The sequence below is a fragment of the Dermacentor andersoni genome, chromosome 3 (assembly GCF_023375885.2).
Source record: "Dermacentor andersoni chromosome 3, qqDerAnde1_hic_scaffold, whole genome shotgun sequence".
Taxonomy (NCBI): Eukaryota; Metazoa; Arthropoda; class Arachnida; order Ixodida; family Ixodidae; genus Dermacentor; species Dermacentor andersoni.
In genome coordinates, this window is record NC_092816.1 from 172087265 (window position 1) to 172110508 (window position 23244).

General features: G+C 47.6%; 1 protein-coding gene across 1 annotated transcript; it reads left to right on the plus strand.

Moving 5' to 3' along the window:
- The first annotated feature begins 357 nt into the window (after positions 1 to 357).
- Positions 358 to 23025, plus strand: LOC126524457 (monocarboxylate transporter 12-B-like). The gene is made up of 4 exons (XM_050172770.3): positions 358 to 500; positions 16365 to 16590; positions 19424 to 20004; positions 21611 to 23025. Exons 1-4 carry the CDS (start codon positions 407 to 409, stop codon positions 21823 to 21825), a joined length of 1116 nt encoding a protein of 371 aa, XP_050028727.2. The 5' UTR covers positions 358 to 406; the 3' UTR covers positions 21826 to 23025.
- The last annotated feature ends 219 nt before the right edge of the window (positions 23026 to 23244 follow it).

The window sequence follows — 23244 nt, forward strand, 5'->3', positions numbered from 1 at the left end:
CACACTCGTAATTACACATCGCGGACGGGCGCCATCTAGGCCAGTATCACGCAGCACGACCCACCCGCCATGTTATATTGTCGCCAATCAGTCGCTGGCTGCTAGTGTCCGTCTTGCAAAATGACACAGCATTACAAGTTCGGTCATATCCTTAAAAATGTAAAATAGTCCGGAAGGAGAAGTACAACACCCCATAAGTGGCACTGGATCTCGCTATATCGCTATGCCGTGCATGAAATTTTATATACAGCTTTTGCTTTCAATGCTGCCGGCCAATCACTTCAGATATTTGAAGTACGCCGCACAAGTAACATTTCTCATGTTTCTTTCCCTCATTGGCCCTTTGCGTCTCTCAGGGGTCCTGTGCAAGTTCCTGCTTCGGTGGTCCCCACCCTGGCCATTGATCATGGTCGGCTCAGCGTGCCAAGTGGCTGGGATGTTCGGCGCCTACTGCGCCCCAGACGTCACTATCTTGGCGGTGACCTTTGGCTTGCTACACGGTCAGTTTATGAGTCCAAACACACCCGGTTCTTGCGCTTCATGCCTCACGAGAGCGTTCTTGTAGCTTCAAGGGTAAAAAACCTTGAATCAGCCTTTTCCGTGCGAATTAACGCGAGCACAATATCAATTCATGGTCGTGAACTAACCTGTTCCATTTGCGCTCATAGCATCCAGTGAGGCACGAACACCTTTGTGTGGTCAGAATGTAAAAGCGTCGCACAGGCAAATGCTACAGTGTAAGGGGACAATATGATATGCCAATTCAATTCCACATATTTTATTTTTACCAGTTCGAACAAACGCACATAATTTCACCTATATAGTTTTCCACGTACACTGTCGACCTCGGAATACACGCAAAGAATGAACATGACGTCATCCAAGAGCTGTGACAACCAGAAAAGAAGTTTGGTTATCAGAGATTACTGAGCGGCAACCAAAAAAATAAGCCGTTCGATTGAATTCTGAGGATCCTCGTGCCAACAGTACGATTTGACTATACGAGGCATGGCGAAGTAAGGGACTCCGGAGTAGTTTTGACTACCAGGGGATCTTTAACTAATTATAAACCACGATAAAAGTCCATGGGCGGTTTTCATCAAAGAATGAGAATAATCAGGGAATAACGCAAATATTGCATCTTTAAAATGTTATCGACAAATATTCATTGGTTCTCAAGTTACAGTGGTGTACTGCATCTAGTACACCGGGCGTACGGAGTTGCAATGGCCAAGGCACTTGTATTTGCGCTTCTGCCTCGTTGTACGAAATTTTTCGAACCACCCTTTTTTGAGGCATAACGTGGCTGTGAACTTCTCACATCTCCATGATGCTCCTGCGTTTCGCTCCCATGGAAATGAGGCCGCTGCGGCCGCGATTTCATCCGGCGACCTCGTGCTTAGCAGCGCCACACCATAGCTGCTAAGCGACCGTGGCGGGTCCAAAAAGAATGAGTTGTAATTGCAGGAGAAAGAACGTGACAAACTCTGTCTTCGGCTACTAGGCAATTATTTCGGCCCGCGCTCTCAGGCTTAGGGAGCCAAACTTCCCTGGCACCTTAATTCTGAAAGGAAAATCGGCTTCGTTCGCAGGACAGTGGCTTAAAAGAAGAGTCATGAAATCCCATGTGGATAAATGAACAAAATATTCAGCGTAGCTGGGGGAGAAATCTTTGCCTGAATAAACATGTAGCGCTTTTGCGGGAATACAAAATAAAAGTGAATTCATTCTTAATGTTTTCATACACACGGAAAAGTTCCGAAAATGCCTCCTTAAACCCTACTTGGGCAGATCAACGTTGTAACATTAGTTCAACGCTTTCTTAAATTCTTCGAAATTATTGCACTCGTTAAAGTGGTAGAGAACGATTGTTCTAAGAAAACTACAAGGCTGCTGCAGAACTTCATTCAGGGTGGCTTGTAATTTTATTGTACGTAGAAATAAAATGTCTAGAGAGTAAGGCGGGTAGGTTAACCAGAAAGGTATCCGGTTATCTGCCCTCTAAGCACACAGGCACTGGTTAGGAGCGAATAGAAAGATCAAACAGATTGAAAAGGGAAGTTGGCCTAATCATATGCACGCAAAATTGAATTGTCGCGTATATAGTCGAAGGCGATAACAAAGGCCAACCATTTGTTAAAAGAAGAGCAGTAGGTGCTCGAGAGCCTTGTGCGCCGCCATGAACGGCGATGTTGGCGTTCCTATATTTTGTCTGTAATGAAGGCGAGGCGTGAAATCTTACCCAGCTCAGTCCAGTCGACAGCATGTAGCACAACCGATTGGAGGCCATTTGACGGCATAGTTTCCCGTCGCAGTCTCTTTATCGTGACTTTTTTTGTGTTATTTCTCAGATAATTGCTGCTACCCTTTAGCAGCCATGGCAGGAATCGGTACATAAGTACAATACGAAAATGCGGAATGCAAAATACAACAGCAGTATACATTAGCAAAGTTCATGCAAAACATCAAAAGTTCATATACAGAGACTATGCATAACATGAACAAATATAAAATATTCACTAGCTGCAATATTACTCTAACAGCACACGAGAAGAATACAGAGAGAAAAAAGCAGGACATACTGATCAGCTATATACATAAGTAGCGTGCATAAGTAGCGGTAGAAAAAGTACATTTTGACGATTTAGTTGTCGATATGTGTAGTGTCTATTATTATCGACTATTTCATTCATTCAGTGCGTGAGTGAGAAAGCACAGTGGGCTGTAAAAGTGTACGAGACACTTGGATTCGCCAGGAAATCAATTGGCTCTTAGGAAAGCCTAGGGAAAATCGAATTCAAAGTAACAACGTCTATTAGTTTTGTCACGTACGCACTGTGCAATTCAATAAGAAATAAGAAGCTTCGTTGTTTGCCAGTGCAGAAATTCCCGTTCGTCGTCATCTACGATGTCCTTGCAATCTACAGCGTGTTTCGTTATACATGAAGGATCATTAATCATTGCCGCGCAAGTCCACTTTGTCGTGAAGCTTACGCTTGATACCATTTTGTGGCCTACTTGGCGGCCCAAAATGAGAAAAATAAAGTTGAAAAAAAAAAGAATTATAAGAAAGGAAAGAACGTCGAAGCTTGTGTGCACGCTATTGGTTTCCGAGGAGGTGGCATGCGCGGTCTTCGGGAATCGCTGTGAAACGTTTCGGCGTAACAGTTACATCTAACGCTTTGAGATACATTGAGGACGGTTGTATCCGTGAGCCCGCAACCGAACGGAATCTTAGCAGCGGTGGCAGCGAAAGTAGTGTGTCATATACGGGTACCATGTGCGTGTCGTGCTTGCGTGAACGAATATACGCGTTATGAAAACAACAGCGTTCGCTCTTTCTGCACATAGAAATGAAGAACATTACTCACGGCCGGAAAGAGCAGAAAGCTATGACAACCCCCCCCCCCCCCCCCCCTCGCCTCGCCTATGTAGAGGCTCACTTCATCAAGACTGCAAAAGTAAAATGCGGACCTTACACGATTATATATGGTATATGCTCTTTGCTCGCTTGATTTTCTACACAGGGCAGAAAGGTCAACACGAGTCGGATTTATAGCATCAACAGTGAAGTTATTACATCCGGTTTTCGCACAGCGCTATACTGAAGCGTTGTTCTGTGAAAGAATTAGGTCAAAAGTTAGAGGCTCGTTAAAGCACTGCGCGTGGCCGCATTTCACCTCTCCGTTTTTCGCTTCAGATAGATACTCCAGCAACAGGTGGCGCGTGCTCTCGGTTTCCGCGGGCGATACCTCGGTTGGCAAGCGGCCATCGTCTGCTGCTTTTGGTTTTATTCATGCGGTTAGGATGCGGTCATGCGGTGTCATGTATTGGGCGTCTGTTCAAACGGTTGAGACGCGGTAGATGAGGAACCACACGTGCTCCAGTATTTATTTTTCATTTATGTGCTCGGACAAAAAAAAAATGCAGATGCGACGCGCTAGAAATCGGCTTAAGCGAAGCTTTCATTGTAGTTTGCGAAGAGCGAGTCTCTCGAATAACAAACATTTATGTAGAGAGCACACGGTAAAATTAGACACACTTTCACCGGGCACGCCCAGCTCAACATAAATTTGTGCCGCTCGATCATGTAGATCGCACGCATGATGCCGAAGGATTGATCACGATGTAATGACGATGTCAGTAAGACGATAACGGTATGACGACGACGGCAGGGCGAAAATGGCAATCACAACGACCTAACGACGAAGACTGACAAACTATGACGCCATGATAATAACAATCGCACGATGAATAAGGAATGATGGTGGGGCAGCGAGGACGACATGACGACATTGGGCTGACAATTCTGCAACAACAGCGATGGTATAACTATAGCGTAGCGATGACAGCATGACGGAAATTGGATGGCGAAGGTGAAATGACGAGAGTGCACTGAATGCGACGGCATCGTAACGACGCGGTGACCGCGAACGAATGAGGAGGACCGCATGATTATGGCACAGTAACTGTGATGGCAGGGCGGCACTTTATTGATGACAATTGAACGACTGTGAGTCACTGAATGAGGATGAGTGTAAAAAGCGTGGCGTAATCAGGGCGATAGAGTGGCGAATAAGGAATGACGACGATGGAACAACGACAGTGGAATAATACGGCAGCATGACGACAATGGAAAGGCGACTGTATGAAGATAAATGGCGCGACGACGACAGCACGACAACTACACGATGAAGCTGGAATGACGATGAGGGTACGACCATGGATCAACGACAACGATGGCATGGCGATGGCCGCATGGTGACGACGGAATGACAACGAAGGATTACGGTGGCGTGAGGACGATGCATTGACGACGACAGAATGATGATGACGATGACGTGATTACAAAGCAGTGAAGATGACAGAATGAGGACGGCGGAACGATCACGTACGAATGATCGCAACATAATGAAGGCCATAAAGGGACGACTACGGCACGAAGACGACTGCATGCTTGTACTGGAGCTCGCCTCCTTGCTTGCTATCAACAGCTGCTGCCCTGGGCTGCCTTTATTCGCCTTATATCCAGTTCCCGGCTTCCTAAGGCCCGCCAGCGGCTAATCATATAAAACAGCACCTTCGTATAATCGTCGCCATCATCGTCACCCACATATGTCCAGTGCAGGACGAGGACGCGATCTCCAATTGCCCCTGTCTTGCCACACCAGACCACATCTTAAACCTGCGAGTTTGTTAATTTCATCATACCAGTTATTTATCTGCCATCCTCGACTGCGCTTCCCTTCTCTTCGCACCCATCCTGTAACTCTAATAGGCCAGTCGCTATCTGCCCCACACATTACATGTCGCGCCAACTCCATTTATTTCTGCTAATCTCTGTGCATATCAGGTACTCCTGTTTGCTCTGTAATCCACGCAGCTGTATTCCTCTTCCTTAAGGTGACGCCTATAATTTTTCGTTCAATCTCCCGTTGCACGGTCCTTAACTACTTCTCAAGCTTCTTTGTTAATCTCCAAGTATCTGCCCCATATTTTAGCACCGCTAGAACGCAACAACTTCGCACTTCTGATTTCAAGGATAACGGCAAGCGTCGGTAACGACTTGGTAATACCAGCCGTGTGCGCTCGAAGCCATTTTTAAAGCGAAGTTTTCTTTGCCTCTTCTCGCGCGGATGCGCGGAAGCGAGCTCCATCTGGTAGTGTTCTTAGGAGGCCAGCGGAACGCGCAGCATGACCGGCCCTACTGCCGTGATGGTCTTGCCGCGCGTGCCGCTGGGTCCCTAACAACACTACCAGATGGCGGTCGTTTCCTCGCATCGCAGCCGGCGCCGACGCGGCAGCGTTTCACAGTTTGTGCGTATCGCATGTGCTGTGCTTGCTTTCCTATGCGACAAAAATGCAGCTGCTGGGCTGTGGAGGTCGCGTTTTTGGGTTGTGATGGTCTAAACATTACAATCGTCCATAGCCTGAAGAGGCGCTTGGAGCTGGCGTCTCAACAGCGTGCTGGCCACGTATGCAGAAGGAGCACGTAAACACGCGCCACCAAAATGGCTCCAAAGCGTGCACTCATCGTCGAGGACACTGGGGATCGATCGAAAGAAACGTCGCGCGGATGAAGTATAGCGTCTTCGCTACGCCGCGAAATGTGGTGCGGAAAGCGAATGTATGTATGCAATCCATACATACAATTAAAGTAATTCATTTAATTACGTGCATCCCCGCAATTCAATTAAACTTTAGCACTTCTGCCACGATGTGATGTGCCATGCAGGGCAATGGTAATGCTCAATCCTCCGAGACATTGATTATGAACAACGACGCACAAGAACGCCTCAAGCAAACACGTCTCCCTCTGCGTTCTGTGCACGACGCAGACAAACAGCAGAGTGCACGGACGGTAGGTTTTAACATCAACTCACCACCCTCGTTTAGGACTAAACGTTGAAGAAAGTACTCATTCGCAGCCATCATTGCAGCGTCAGTTAAAGCAAACAACAGAGAAAGCATCGCCTACACCGATTCCAATAGTGCGTGGCATCCGCAGATTTTATTTTTCTTTGAGATGCCTTTTGAGATCCGGGTGGCCTGTGTCTAATTAGCCTAGATGAATGTACTCTTGTTCATATACTTGGGGTTTACAGGCAACAACGAATTCTTGTTTTTTGCCAAACTCTTGCATAATATATTTGTCTGTTTATCGTAATCTCGAGACCTACTTTGTAATCAACCACTTTGTCGATGAAGATCCTAAATAATTTTTGATCAAGTCATTTGTTTTATGGCTCGATAGCATGATATATATTGCAAACCGCAAGTCTAAATGTTCCCCGTTGATCTTCACTGCCAATCCTTGCCACTCTAAAAACTTGATTATACTTCTTTCTCTTGCTTCCTCCAAGCTCACCTGAAAGGTGAGTGATGAAAGTGCATAGCGCGTCCAATTTTTCAGATCGTTCGATGATTCCGGCATCCGTAAGCCTTGCGAGATGCGTCCGAAAATTGGCAGGATGGCTGGTAACGAATTGTCTTCGCTTGGATACATTTGTCGCGAGGCACCAGACGGCATCGCGTCTTTTAACTTCTTCCTTACTTTGGCGCTCGCGTGCATTAAACTAAAAGCCCTGAAGGCACACGCAAGGTAACGTCCCACAAAGGTGCTTGGGTTTAATGCACGTAAGGCGGCAAACGCTTTTCTAAAAGAAGTGAGCGAGTCTAACAAGTGAGCGACGAGTCAACGGCTTGCGGCTGGACGCGTGCACTGTTCAGTGTTGCGGCGACGGGGGTCGCCCGCAGAATGTGCTGCGTAGATGCGGTAATTCACGACAGACGTTTGTTCTACAACGGTGTGCCGGCTGATGTAGCGATGTAGAAACTCCTGAGAGAGGCCATGGCTTCGAACGGGAGTTCATAGAAGAACTGCATCGTCCACGCGGAGCGATACCGCATGTCGTTTCTCGCAATGGCGAAGCTTTCGATCTGCCTGCGTGTCGCCCATGCTGGACTGGCAGCAGCCGACTCACCTATCGAACTTCTTTGGGTGGGACGCTGTGGTAGACGCGGCAACAGAGAATAAGGTAACGTCGAAGACGGACGCGGAAGTAGGAGTCTACCCGTGCACCGTGCACCTCCACCACTTAAACGACGGAAGCAAACCGAACGCTTTTGTTTGGCCTTACCATAGCCTTACCTCAGTGCAGGGTAGCATCCAGAACATCATCCAGTTAACCTCCCTGCCTTTCCCATCCCGTTTATCTCTCTCTCTTTGTTTGGCCTGGTCTCAGGTAGTGATCGCCCAGTAGAGTATCATGATGATAATGTAGAGGTAAAAAACGATGAAGCGAACCAAAAGAACGAATAATATTGTTACGTAAGAAGACGCAGATGAAAAGCTATATACAAGTATATTTACAACGTAATACGCCGCACTTTGCCAAGAGGCAACAGCCCGCGCTAGCCTCCAATCGTCGTCGTCGTCTTCTTACTGCTCACCTCTTCGTCATCGGTAATACTATTCCGTAGCACTACCCCCGGCGGCAAAAGCGCCGTCCCGGAGCGACTTAAGGCCGGACTCGGAAGCAGTGTAGTAGGCCTTGAGCCTACTGACGTGCACGACATCACTAGATGCCAGAGTAGATGACGAGGTTGAGCTCACAGGAGCAATTTCGTACGTCACAGGCGTCACCTGGCGCAGCACGCGGTAGGGCCCTGTGTATCGCGAAAGGAGCTTTTGTGAAAGTCCGTCGTGACGAGAGGGCGACCACAAGAGCACGAGCGCACCAGGCGAAAACTGTACGTCACGGTGGCGGGCGTTGTACTGACGCTGCTGAGTGGTTTGCGAGTCCGTCAGTCGAGCACGGGCAAGCTGGCGTGCATGGTGGGCGAGGGTGATGGCGTCGCGCGCATACTCGCTTGTTGAGATCGAAGCAGGAGGATGTGCCGTGTCAAGGGGCAAAGTCGGTTCGCGACCGTAGAGTAGATAAAAGGGAGAAAATCCGGCGGTGTAAGGAAGGGCAATGTCCCAGTCGTGGTGGTCCTTGGAGACGTACTTGGACAGCATATCGGTAAGAGTACGGTTTAACCACTCTGTCAGGCCATTGGTTTGAGGATGGTATGAGGTAGTCAGCTTGTGTTGCGGGGAGCAGGAACGTACAATGTCCGCGATAACTTTCGAGAGGAAGTTACGACCACGGTCAGTGAGCAGCTGTCGCGGGGCGCCATGAAGTAAGATAATGTCACGCAAGAGAAAGTCCGCGACGTCAGTGGCGCAACTGGTAGGGAGAGCCTGCGTGATAGCGTATCGGGTGGCGTAATCAGTTGCGACGGCTACCCATTTGTTCCCAGAGGATGACGTGGGAAAGGGACCGAGGAGGTCTAATCCAACACGAAAGAACGGTTCCACAGGGACAGTGATCGGCTGGAGATGACCGGCAGGTAGCAGCTGAGGTGTTTTCCGACGCTGGCAGGTATCACAGGCAGCAATATAGCGTCGGACGCTGCGAGCGAGACCAGGCCAATAGAAGCGGCGGCGGACGCGGTCGTACGTGCGGGTTACGCCAAGATGTCCTGCAGTAGGTGCGTCATGCATCTCAAAGAGCACAGTCTGTCGTAGATGTTTTGGCATGACAAGAAGAAGATCGGATCCGTCAGGGAGAAAGTTCCTTCGGTACAGAATGCCGCCCTGGAGAACATAGCGGCGAAGGGACGCGTCGGTAGGTGTAGAGCGCAGACGCTCGATGAGTGCTCGCAGCGGTAGGTCTCGGTACTGCTCATCGGCGATGTTAGCGAAGGCAGACACAGAGAAAATGCCGTTGGCGGTACTACTGTCGACGTCGTTAGGCTCGTCTACCGGGTGAGGAGACAGGCAGTCAGCGTCCTTGTGTAGTCGGCCAGATTTGTAGGTGACAGTATATGAATATTCTTGGAGGTGTAATGCCCAGCGACCAAGTCTTCCTGTAGGATATTTCAGTGAGCATAACCAGCAAAGCGCGTGATGGTCTGTGACAACGGAAAAGGGTCGGCCATATAAGTATGGGCGGAACTTCGCAGCCGCCCAAACTAGGGCCAGACACTCACGATCAGTGATGGAACAGTTGCGCTCCGCGGGTGAGAAGAGCCTGCTGGCGTAAGCGATAAAACGGTCGTTGCCGCGCTGGCGTTGTGCCAGTACTGCGCCAATTCCGTGACCGCTGGCATCAGTACGGACTTCGGTAGGCGCAGAAGGATCGAAATGGACCAGAACGGGAGGCGTTGTGAGAACGTCGATTAGATGCGAGAATGCAGAGGCCTCGTTCTCGCGCCACTGGAAAGGGGCGTCTTTTTTCAAAAGCTCGGTCAGTGGTCGTGCTATGGCCGCAAAATTTTTCACGAAACGGCGCAAGTAGGAACAAAGGCCGATGAAGCTGCGCACATCCTTGACACACTTCGGAAGAGGGAAGTTCGTAACAGCATGGATCTTGCCTGGGTCCGGTTGCACTCCGTTCGCGTCAACGAGATGCCCAAGGACGGTAATCTGGCGACAGCCGAATTGCCACTTCGATGCGTTCAGTTGCAGACCGGCGCGACGAAAAACGTCCAGGACTGCCGAGAGGCGCTCGAGGTGCGTAGCGAACGTTGGGGAGAATACTATGACGTCGTCCAAGTAGCACAGGCATGTGGACCATTTGAAACCGTGAAGAAGGGAGTCCATCATGCATTCAAAAGTGGCAGGAGCGCTACATAGACCGAACGGCATCACTTTGAATTGATAAAGACCGTCCGGAGTTACAAAAGCAGTCTTCTCGCGGTCGAGATCGTCCACGGCAATCTGCCAGTAGCCGGAGCGGAGGTCAATAGAGGAGAAGTAGCGAGCACCATGGAGGCAGTCAAGGGCGTCATCGATCCGAGGTAGGGGATACACGTCCTTTTTGGTAACCCTGTTAAGGTGCCGATAATCCACGCAAAAGCGCCATGAGCCATCCTTCTTTTTTACTAGTACAACAGGTGACGCCCATGGACTACATGACGGTTCTATGATGTTCTTGGCAAGCATTTTGCGAACTTCTGCGTGAATAACTTGACGCTCAGCCGGTGACACTCGATACGGGCGGCGATGAATAGGAGGGGCATCGCCGGTATTAATGCGATGTTTAACAGTTGTAGTTTGGGCCAAAGGACGATCGTTAAAGTCAAAAATATCGTTGTAGGAAAACAGAACGCGGTAGAGCTCACGAGCGTGCTCGGACGGCATGTCGGGCGCAATCATTTTCTGCAAGTCGGCGATGGTACAAGTTGTCGACTGAGATGCTAGAGGAGGATCGACTGAATTGTCGTCTACCTCAATAGATGCTATTGAGTGATCCTCGAATGAGCAAAGCTGGGCCAGAGACATCCTGCGTGGCAGCACTTGTGTCCTCAAGCCAAAATTGACCACTGGCAGGCAGACGCAATTAGCCGTAATAGATAAAACGGTATGAGGTACGGTGATCCTGTGTGTAAGTAGGACGTCTTGCATAGGAGCCGCGATATAGTGACCGTCGGGCACTGGTGGGGATGACATAGGTCAACGTAGGTCAGTGCCGAAGGTGGCAAACGAACGAAGTGGACGGAACTGAGGCGACAGGGGTGTGGTTCAGCAGGATCCAGAACAGGCAGGTCAAGGCGGAGAGTACTGGCGGAACAATCGATGAGAGCAGAATGTGCGGAGAAGAAGTTTAAGCCGAGGATGATGTCATGGGGACAGTGGGCGATGACTGTGAATAGCACGATTGTTGAGCGATCGGCGAAGGAGACACGGGCGGCACACATACCAATTACAGGGGCTGTTCCGCCATTGGCGACACGGACAACATGCGTCGTGGAGGGCGTGATTATTTTTTTCAGGCGGGTACGAAAGTCCGCGCTCATTACCGACAAATGCGCGCCAGTGTCTATAAGAGCAGATACAGGAACACCGTCGACTTGCACGTCAAGAAGGTTCAGGTGAGTGGGCAACGTCAGTAGAGGATTTGGCGGCGTAGGGAGCAATGCAGCGTCGCCTGGAGGCGCTGCATCATCTAGTGTTCCGGCTGGGAGCGGCTTCCGAAGGGAGTCGGCGAAAAGGAGCGACGGGGCTGGGGAGAGCGAGACTGTCGTCGTTGGGGCGAAGGTGAACGAGAATAGGGGCGGTTCGGCGCAGGAGTGTCAGTGGTGGCATTATCGGAGCGTGCGGCATAGGGACGAGAAGGGCCACCTGAGGGGCGAGAGTAGGCAATATAAGCAGACCGGGTCGGGGAAGTCCAGCGACTTCGACAGTGCCGAGAAATGTGCCTGATGCGACGGCAGTGAAAACAAATGGGCTTGTCGTCAGCAGTGCGCCATTCAGCTGGGTTGCGGAAACGTATTGGGTAAGAAGATGCGGGACGGGGCGGAATCGAAGAAGCCGGATGGGTATCAAGGCGATGGGCCGAGCAGATGGTCTGAAGGCCCATGTTTTCGAACTCCTGGCGGACAACTGCCTGGATCAGGGAAACCGTGACTGCAGGTGCGTCGGTGGGGCTGGAGTCGAAGGCAGCCGGATAGGCGGCCTCAATCTCACGCCGGACGATCTTGGTATTATCGCCAGTGTTGTTGGGACGAGGAGCGTCGGCACAGGAAGATGTCGCTGGGGTGTTGGGCAAACGGGCAAACTGCTGGTCGATACATCGGCTTTTAGCGAGTTCCAGGCGGCGGCACTCTTTTATAACAGCATCCACCGTCGCGACGTTGTTGAATACGAGCAAGTTGAAGGCGTCATCGGCAATGCCTTTGAGGATGTGGAATACCTTGTCTGACTCAGTCACGTGTGCATCAACTTTGCGGCACAGAGCCAAGACGTCCTGAATGTACGTGACATAGGGCTCTGTTGACGTCTGCACACGGCCGGAAAGCGCCTTCTGCGCGGCAAGTTTGTGACCGTAGGGGTTGCCGAACAAGTCTCGGAGCTTTTGCTTGAGCGAATCCCAACTGGTGAGCTCCTCTTCGTGCGTCCGAAACCAAACTCGAGGTGTGCCACCGAGGGAAAAGACTATGTTGGCGAGCATGATAGTACGGTCCCACCGGTTATTGCGGCTGACGTGTTCGTACAGGCTGATCCAGTCGTCGACGTCTTCCCCATCTTTGCCCGAGAATACGCCAGGTTCACGAGGAACAGGGAGAGTGATGTAGGTCGTCGAAGTGGCAGCAGGTGTCGGAGGCGGCTGAGTCGAGTTGTCATCGCCGGGAGCCATGAAGCTATGCTCGACGTACCGTCCACTGCGAAGCTCCGTGACGAGGTACAGCGAACGTCCACCTCCACCAGATATGTTACGTAAGAAGACGCAGATGAAAAGCTATATACAAGTACATTTACAACGTAATACGCCGCACTTGGCCAAGAGGCAACCGCCCGCGCTAGCCTCCAATCGTCGTCGTCGTCTTCTTACTGCTCGCCTCTTCGTCATTGGTAATACTATTCCGTAGCAATATGTAGCCTTATAGCCAGCATATGTAGCCACAAATATAGCCGCTGACTTGCTGGCTGACCGCGAAGCAGACGGCAGTCTGCGCAGAGCAGCAACAGCGTCGACAATCTTGGGAAGCTACGAAAAGAGAGGTTTGGTTTAATATTGTGATACCATGGTCGAACCCTCAGCGCCCTCCATGGTCACTCAGCTGACGTGGCCTTCTGCTGCTAAGCACAAAGTCGCAGGTTCCATTCAGGGCTTTAGCGGCCGATTTAGATGATTCCAGCAGGGACGCTTCTTCGCAGTTCTTCCTTGACACGCTATGAACCTCGGGTGGTTAAAACCATAGAGTTTCATACAATAATTACTAGAGGGAACTGTGGCGCTGCAATCGTTGTACCACCATGGGAATGATTGAGAGTACATGGATTTGGCTGATGTTCGTGCTTGTGGATTCAGACGTTCTTGTGGCTTTGTACATTACGCTTTATAAATCTTATTGTCTTAAATTTCAGCGCAGTCTATACTCTTTGAAGTGCAGAAGACTCCGCGCGCCCGCACAATTGCTATTAATTGCAAAAATACAGCTTGTCCATTCGGCCATATCCAAACGCGCCAAGCGTCTCAAGGCACTTGAGTGCCCAGGAAAATTTATAAGGGCGTTTCACTCGCTAGTCGATGCATGCGACTTCCGGCCACCGAGCATGACGGACGTACGATGACGGGCTCCGTTGGAGCGGCTACAGCGGCCATGCGTGTTCGTGGAAACAAGGCTCTTGCATCGGACAACGAATACCAGCAGGTCGTACTGCCTACTTTGCCTACAGGTCGTTTTATTTGAACATAAACTTAAAATCTCGGATGAACATAAAATCTCGGCGCTATAATAGCTCTCATAGCTTCTGTTTTTGTTTGAACGTACAACACGATGAATCGATCGTGTGAGTCGAAATCGAAAACTTGAAGGGTTCAATTTGCAGCGGTATGCAAATGGAAATGAAACTTCTGAGGCATGCAGTGCATTTTCAGGTATTCTTGTGAAGAGCTCCTTGTTGTAATTTTAATTTTCTTCTAAAAGTATGCGTTAGAGCTATTTTTATCACTACAACCTAACGGAACATACGTGCTTAACTTCATCACATCTTTCGTATGGGCATCAAATATCTCATGCGTCTAGGATGCGCTTTGTCATACGCAAGGACAGATTAGACTATGGGGTTTTACGTGCCGAAACCACGATCTGAATATGAGGTACGCCGCAGTGGGGGACTTCGGAAATTCTGCCCACCCGGTGTTTTTTAAGGTGCACCTAAATCTAAGTACAAGGGTGCTTTCGCTTTTTGCCCCCATCGAAATGCGGCCGCCGTGGCCGGGATGCGATCCCGCGACCTCGTGTTTAGCAGCCCAACACAATAGCCACTAGGCAACCATGTCGGGTCGCAAGGACATATTCGATGAAATAGCGATCAATGCAAGTACCCTGCAGCAGTGGAAAATTTGCGCTTGGACCATGAATGAATACGAGAAAGCTGCATTGAATTGAATTTTCCGGTTTTACGTGCCAAATACAATATTTGATTATGATTCAGGCCGTAGTCGGGAACTCCGCATTAATTTTGGCCACTTGGGGATCTTTAACGTGCCTCCGATGCACGAGACACGGACGTTTTTGCATTTCGCGCCCATAGAAATGGGGCTGCAGCGGCTTGTGATTCGATCCGACGACCTCATGCTTAGCCGCATATCCGCATAGCCGCTTATCCACCACGCTGGGTAAACGGCCTTGCATATTTTCGAATTGCTCACGTAACTGAATTTCCGACCATTCGTTTGAGATCACCACTTGTATGAAACAGTGATGCCAGAATTGAACAATGGCACGCATCTCTTAATTTGAGGCAATGATCGAGGCGTGTCTTTTCAGCAATTTCCTTCGGAGCTTCGTTTTCAAGGCTTGGTTAATAAGGTTGTTTAAAGCGATATCTTGCTTTAGCCACTGCATCTACTTAGAATGGTTGGTGTTTTTCGCCCTACAAATAGGCAGGATGTTAGTATGCCCGAACGAGCAGAGCGGGACACGGGAGGTGAAAGCGAATATGCGGGCGCGGAGATAGTGGATCGCGTGATTAAATCCATTCGCCTTGCCTTCACGTAGATAGGCGAGAAGCGATGAAATGAAAGCTCGCGTCCAATTCAGACAGTCCGTAAACACGTGCACAGCACGTGCGCATTGCACGTCGGATTGATTTTCAAATATATACACAATCGCGCATCTTGAATTGAACAGGTATTCTATTACGGCTTAGTGTTTCGGCTGACATGCCCATAAAGTCTTCCGTGGATCACGAGACGGCATGAAAATATGAGGAAGCTTTAAAAAAAAAATATTCACGATGGCTCCTCTTTTGCAATAATTCCAAGTATTATCTTTCTTGTGCATTTTTTTGTATTTTGTCCATCTATGGTAGTTATAACCCTTTAGAAATGAAGGCAGCTCACACTTTCTTATTTCATAATTGTTTAGAAAGCAAGCTGTTTCCCGACCTGATGGCGTAGTTTAAGCACATAACGACGTACACAAAATGTAGTCTCTTGAAGCATAGTAATAAATCAACATTTTTATTTGTAGGTACAACGTATTGAATTCAGTTCAATGCAGCATATGTGAAAATCTGACACAACTTTTGCGTGACCAACACTATATGGCGTACTCTTCGTAGGAAGAGCGAACCAATCATTAGCGAATGATCTTATGCCACTATCTAAGCCTTGTTCTCTTACGAAGAAACGAATTTCGTGCGTGTGGCTAAGACACACAAAGAACGTGACGGCGCAAACGCTACTCCCGGTGCAGGTTTCATTCTGCCTCTCTTGTGTTTCTTGTTCGCGGTAAGATTATATCGAGAGTTAGTACTTAAATATAACGTACTAACTGTCGACATATTCTTTTGCTCTGAAATGTCGTCTCGTTGCATCATGTGTGTATACTTCGTGGCTCCTGCGTGTGGTGACTAGTTTCCGGTTGCAGTGTCGCAAGAAAAGTGCTCTCGACCGTGTTTGACAAATTCGACGATTCCCCTCTGACGGAGGAGAGAGTCTCAGCAGAGTGGTTCGTTCTCACCGGGTTCAGCAGTCCACGCCTTAAACGCATTGCTGCAGTAGTTAAGGACTTGTGGATTGTGTGACCGCCTCTGAAAGTTGGAGCGCATCGCACTGCATCAGTGATGATTACCAGGTTAGAACAAACCTGCAAAGTCCGACCTTCTAGCGCTTCCTGCAATAAGGTCTCTCTTTATCTCGCTTTCTTTCATCTATTCTCTACTTGTATCACGTTTTATTTCGTTTAGCTATCTCGTGGTAGATCGTAGACAGCCAGTACTTACACTGACAAGCCTCGCTACATTTTCATCTCTTTTTTTCTCCTTCTGCCGGTTCACTGTATTGGTATTTGTGAATGCGCAGGCATTGGGGCTGGCCTCGTGTTTGTGCTGACGGGCACGTTCATCGAGCGTACTTTCGTCACCAAGCGGCGTCTCCTGATGCAGCTGAACATGGTCGCGTTCTGCGGTGCTGGCTCCTTCTTCCCTCGCATACTGCTATACATTGCGCAGGAATTCGGCTACTCGTGGATGATGCTCTTTCTTGCCGGAGTACTGCTGAACGTGCCTGTACTCTGCGTGCTTTTCAGGTTAGTTACATTTAGTCACTGCATTCGTTCCGGAAAGAATGACGGTTATGCGCACTGTTTGCGTGCAGCTCACTCAAGCGCCATTTCCTTTGATTCTTCACAAGCTGTGACGTTGCTACAAAGTATCCGTATACATTGCACAAGCAGCAGATGCCGTCAGAAGTGCATGTACAGCCAAACAAGGTCGGCGAAGACCACGCAACTTTCCTTGCAAAAAAAGCCTGAGCGGATGAAATACCCTTACACTGAATGTGAGTTAGAAGGGGGAATTTTGAATAAGATGACGAGTCCAGGGGTGGCTTGCGCGAACATTTAATAACGAAAATAATATCGAATTTAAGAACGCGTTCCTAAATGTTCCATAGACAACTCCCAGTGCGCACAAGAAAGCGCTCTTAAATTCGTTATCATTTTCTTTATTCAATGTTCGTGCAAGCCGTCCCTGGAAAGCATGTAAGTAGGCTACCAAAAATTCATCACAAATATACTGTAACATTCTTGGACGAACATGTGCGCCACAGTTACAGAAATTTCAGGAGCCCTACATACTTCCCGCTATTCGCGGAAGCAGTAAGAAAGCAGAGCGAGTTGGGTCAGAAACATAATGTGACGGAGCAGGAAACAATGTGGAAGCAAGTGGAGGGGAGACGATTGCGCTGTCCCAGCTAAATTTTGTTTCAAAAAACGGCCACTTGTACTCCGTTTCATCTATTGCTTGCAACGTCACGAATGTTAGAGACTTCACTTATTTCTCTCATGTGGGAGCAAAAATTAGTGCGTCACGTATGAAATAAGCATAGGTATGCGTCAAGACAAATTCGATGTATTCCTGTCGCACTTATACGTAACAAAATATGACGTATTTATTACATGGGTGGCGTCACAAATCAGACCCTACCTTCTACCGAACGAGAGGAGGGATACGATTGTGTGACGAGCGGTCACGGATCACTGCTTGCGCTGGCGAGTGAAACATTGTGCATCGCGTAGAAGCCGCACAAAGGTGCGCCAAAAGTACGTGATTTCACTTACCCTGACACCCACAAACTGCACTTGTGACATGTAAAGTGTTATCGATTAGTAAACGTCTTAAATCAGGCAGAACTGTTTTGTGAAACGCGTGGTATTGAGACTTCTATGACTACAGTACTTGCGCAACTTCAGCAGTGTTGCCCGCCAAGTACGGAAACGGAGTATATATACCGCACAGAGAGAAGGTAAAGGCATCTGGTTTCCCGGAAGAGCGAAAGCCTGCGAACGTGTGACAAGCATGCTGCGACTGCAAATACAAAAAAAAAATGCGGCAGCAACCATCGAAGACGTTTGTCACAGTCAGCGATAGCTTTCTTGTGTAAGCAGCTGCACATCCCTATACCATCTGTGAATCACGAAACCTCATGGGAGCATGAGCAAACTCAAGGAAGTGGCAATATCGCTGTCAACCACAGTGCCGAATTATACCGTGACCCAGTTTATATGTCTTGTGATTACGACACGCCACATGGCACTTCGCAAGAACTATCACTATCCCTAGTATCCTGCCTGCTACTTCGTTTCTATGGCTATCCGTTAAGCAACCGCGCTCGACGCGGAGGTCTCTGTTGGGGATGGGGCTCCAGTGATTTAATCTAGGGCTGCATACCCCTTGTGTCCTCTTGGCATATCCATTCTGGGCGACGGGCCAAGATGGGGGCCTAGCAATATCAGATAGGCAGTTTTATATGGTAGGGTGCTCTATTCAACGCCACAACTTGACTTGAATTTGAACGTGCGGTGCGATAGTTTCTAGCCTTGCAATGCGACAAAAAAATGTGATTGTGAAATAAAGGTCTAGTGGAGTATAAGCCAGGGGTGCAGCTACGGACAAGCTGTATGAGAAGTGCTACAGTCATAAGCGTGGTAACACGTGAGGGTATATTTTTACTTTACATTATAGGCGATGCTTTCTAATGTCATTTTGTTCGGTTATACAGCAGCTTTCGAGCATTGCCAATATATTGAACCCTGTTTTTAACTCGCCCCTCCGATGATTTTGTATTGCTAAACCATGTGGCCAAAGTAAGGAGGCAATGTTTCTGGAACTCTGGAACAATATATGTTCATATTCCTTGATAATTTCGAGAAACTTTTGGTTACTAAGCAAACGCTAATACTTTTCGCAAAGATGAACCCACGGGAATATTAATGAAGAACTGTTGCGAATTTTTCAGTGAGATCTTCTTTCTTATGTGATTCAAAGATTTTGAATTGTTCAGTCTTTGTACATAATATAAAATGGTATGCCGACGCAGGTTATCTCGCTTTTCGTAATACTTATATGCAACAGAGCACGACTAGCGCCGTGAGATAAATCAAATTCCAACGTAAATGAAACTACTTTGTGCACTTTTGAATGCCAGGAGAGTATTTTGTCTTTACAGATACAGGGGGGGGGGGGGGGGGGGGGGCAATGTTGACCGACAAAACATGCTATTGCTTGAAGTATATTCATATTGCCATTAAACATGTTCTTTTCGTCATGAATCCTGCAAATATACGTACAGTACTTCTATAGCAGCGATGCTCTAAAGTTAGTTGCAAACTTGAAAGAAAAAAGACCTCTAGATTGACATTGATATCTTCTCTCACACAGATTAATCTAGCCCCCAAAATTCATAGAAATATCTGGGTGTTGGGCAGCATTAACACACAGAGAGGCCGATTGGTTAACTTAGTTTTAGATTATAACTTACTACGTAAACTCTATTTTGTCATCCGACCATATAAGCCTGCTGCAGAAACTCTGCGCAGCGTCAGGGTGGTCATCCTCTTTTTTTTTTTTTTTTCATTTCAGACCAAGGCGGAAGCCTGAAGAAAACAATAACGTCTTGCCTCCAACTGCAGTGCCGAAAATTTTCAGCATCGAGCAGGGAACTAAGCTGAGCTCTTCAGAAAATGTCGGTGCACCCGTCTCTGGATCTATATTCGCCAAGCCCCTATTTTACGTCACAGCACTGACGCACCTGATTTTCTTTTACGTCATTAACCTCTTCGCGAGTATCTCGGTGGACACGATTTTAAGCAAAGGCATTCCCGTCATCTTGGCGATCACCATCGCGCCCTCGGTGTCTGTGCTGGACTGTATTGGCCGCGTTGTGATGCCCTTGGCTACCGAGAAGGGGTGCGTGAGGAGATCGACACTCGTAATGGTGGACTACTTTTTCATTGGCATCGGATTTATTCTGATCTCCTTGATCCGGAGTTACCCCGCAATGCTGGCCACCTGCCTCGGCTTCGGCGTCTTCAGCGGCCACGCAATTGCAGTGCACAATTCGCTGATGGGGGACGTTGTCGGAGCCGAGCAACTCAACTTCAGCAACGTGATAGTAACCTGCATCGCCACCGTGTCCTTTCTTACGAAGCCTCTACTCTTCGGTGAGAATACTTGCCTTGTAACAAGTTCCTAGGCAGTAGGGGAGAACTTTCGTTAAGTTTCGCCACTTGGAATACGAGTCACTATGCCACAAGGAAATAAAGCGCTCCACTTTAAATCGCAATGTTTGTCTATTAGATCATCGAGTCGTGTTGTCACGGGAAATTCAGAAGTGATAACTGAAATCAGCGCACATGAAAAATTAGTAATAATTATATGTATCCATTAAGTTGCTAAATAATAAATCCAAGCCTCACGTTCGAACTCGGAAATTGCACCTTAGAGATCACAATGAGGGTTTTCTGTTCCTTTCTTGTGGTGTACCTTTTGTGTCGTGAAAGTGTGCCAAAATCACACTTTAGGGACATGCTTACTCACCGGCGTACTTCTGACTGCCGCGTCCTTTTGTGAGCTTCCGGGTGCATAGGTATTGCGATCCCTGCCGTGAAGTACCAGTTTTAATCTATCAGCGAGACTGGACATATAAATGTACCTGTTCGCTTTGCATTAAGCAAAACTATATATAATAGTCGTCGCATGAATCAAAATTATTCAATAACAGACCCATCGATGCTTCACGGATGCATTGGTCCGCTGAACGAACACGCAAAGAAAAATGAATATATACACACAGTAGGTTGGGTGGGAGGAAGAGAAATCAGAGGGAGTTAGTAAATGAAGATATATGTTGTAGAAGAATCTTGCCAGAGACGGCTTGTGGCGGTCGCCACCAAGTTTATGAAGTTTTCTACATTTCTTCCTTTGTGTACGAGTGAATCCTAGTATGACTCAGAAGAGGGGATAGAAAACCTCGGAACTTACGGCAGAGCGAAGTTTAACATGATATCAGCCTGCTTACCTGCCGGTATATATATAAGCACGAATGCCGCATGCTATTTAACGTCCCGGCGCCTATCTTGTCCCATTGGCCACTCGTATTGAAACTTCTCGGCAGCAGAAGCAAATACCCTTGAAATCTGATGTTGAATCTTCAAAAGCGAATATTCGGTTTTTGAACAGTGAAGCCAACAAAGAATGATTCTTCCAACATCCCCTTGATGTTACTAGTAGAAAATAACTCTCCCTTTATTGCCCGCATCGCTTTCTCCTGTCATCTGCGCTGTTCTATGAGGTTCGACACAGTGAAATGCATTTGCGACACATTCTTGCCTGTCTTTCTTCCCACATTTGAGTTAGCGTAATACCGGTTGAGCAAGTTTTGTTGCACAATCAAAACTAATTTGGAACCAGCAGCTCCGCAATATGAAACCAAAACTGTGAAATGCATCCACAATATTTGTCGATCGGAGCAGAACTCCCGCGCCGAAAATTGAAGACGCAAATTTCTTGATACCTTCGGCGTAGTAAGTATAAAAAATTATACATTTGTGCAAACTAGCAATCAAGAAAGAGAAAAAAAAAATGAGTTACTTTCTTTATAGAATTTCCATGTTTCAGGTAAGGTCAACTACTTGAAAAAAAAAAAAGAAATGCTAGAATTTGTTATTCCCGCAGTGCGCCTAACCATTCACTGATTCGAATGAGCTTCGCTACTATCGCTACTGTTTAACCGTTTATGTGACGCTTCTTTTGCGCCCTATTTCGCAGGTTTCTTCAGAGACATGCAGGGATCTTATGACAACCTGTACCGCTTCATGAGTGGCTTCATGTTTCTCAATGCTTTTGTTTGGCTAGTCGTAAATCTTACAGAAAGGTTTCGTAAGAAACGAAAGTGGACAACGAGCAGTTCTCAACTCCAATTGTGTGACCTTCCAACGCTGACTGGTTACCAAGTCATGGATTTGACGTCGTTGATGGCGTGATGCTGCCGACATTCAAGCAAATGTGTTTCGCCACCTAGCCGAGTGCAAGTGACTAAATAGTGGAGCTGGAGCCCACAAGTTGATAAGAGTAATCGGGAACTACAGATGAATGTTTGACCTTCTGACATTTGTTGGAAAGCAGTTTTAGATAGGCAGTCCTGAGATCATTTTTCCCTGCAAAGGGTTTGTTGTGGGTAATTACGTGCAAGAAATATTAATTGCATATAGATGTGTGTGTGTGTGCGATGTTTGTTTATCAGTGTAGCGGCGTAGCTGCAGGTGTGCCAAACGATGGTCACAAACTTGTGCCGATTGATCTACTTCAAGAAAAATATCGCATGCTGGTAAAAAAAAAATCATACTCATGTTGAGTTGAATGAAAGTGTAAATGGGTTTTTCTGTCTTCTTATTGGAGCACTCGTGAAGTGCGTTTTCCATGTTTTGGCATTCGCGTTTCCGGCCGCAAAATTCGTTACCTCAGATACTTTGGTGTGACCCCTTGATGTCTGTCTCGCTATTCTATTTTTTTGCTATATTTACAGAATATCATGGTTGTGGGACCTGTTCTTAAAGTCATTACAATTACGATGTCTCGGGGGCGAAAGGACCATGGAGCTACGGTCATGATCAACTATAGTTATGCTTAGTACGATTAATTCAGTGCACACTAGAATGTGAACGTATATTATGTAGCAATGTTTATTGCTCAAAAGTGGCACCAATAACTACTGGCGTTCGTTATCCTGCAAATGAAATTAAATTATGCCAGCAAATCACATCGCACGAAATGCAAAGTAATTTCGTTGGTGGAATATTCTCATAATTCTACGCCGATGTTGTTTTCTTATGTACAAAATTCCTTGCCACCTATAGGCTTCTTTAAGATTCTTGGTAGGTCATGAAGGCACTGCAGTCATTCTGTGATAACTGTGTACCCACTGAAGTGACCGTTAGCACGCTATTATTCTTTTAAATTCTTGTTGCATTTGTTGTCTGTGATGTGGGCATTGTTACGCTTGAAACATTTTAGTTTGCGTGTATGTATACTCCAGTTGCGCATGTCTGCGAGAGCGCAGCAAGGACGTTTTGAAGTACGGTTACGACTAGTAGTTTCTTTTGGAGAGCCTCGTGGACGCGTCATGTGTTTTATGTGGTTCTTGGAGTTAGAACGTTCTACTAATATGTCAGAGCTGTTTGTTTATGTTCTGCCAATTTTTAAATTTGTGTTTTCTTTTTGTCACCGGAGTTACCTGGCAGACTAGGTTCTTTTGCACGTAAGAGTACATGCCCCGTCTGTGAAATCTACGAGGTTATGTGTGTCGCCACGAGGGACATGAGCACCCGAGGAGGAAGGCGGTTGGAGGTGAAGAGAATCGTACGCCGGGGAAAGTACGGGGGGGGGGGGGGGGCGCTGAGCGC

Coding starts and splice junctions, on each gene's coding strand:
- LOC126524457 (XM_050172770.3), top strand. CDS start 407: ATGGTCGGCTCAGCGTGCCAAGTGGCTGGGATGTTCGGCGCCTACTGC. Junction 501..16,364: donor GACCTTTGGCTTGCTACACG/GTCAGTTTATGA, acceptor GTGAATGCGCAG/GCATTGGGGCTGGCCTCGTG. Junction 16,591..19,423: donor GTACTCTGCGTGCTTTTCAG/GTTAGTTACATT, acceptor TTTTCATTTCAG/ACCAAGGCGGAAGCCTGAAG.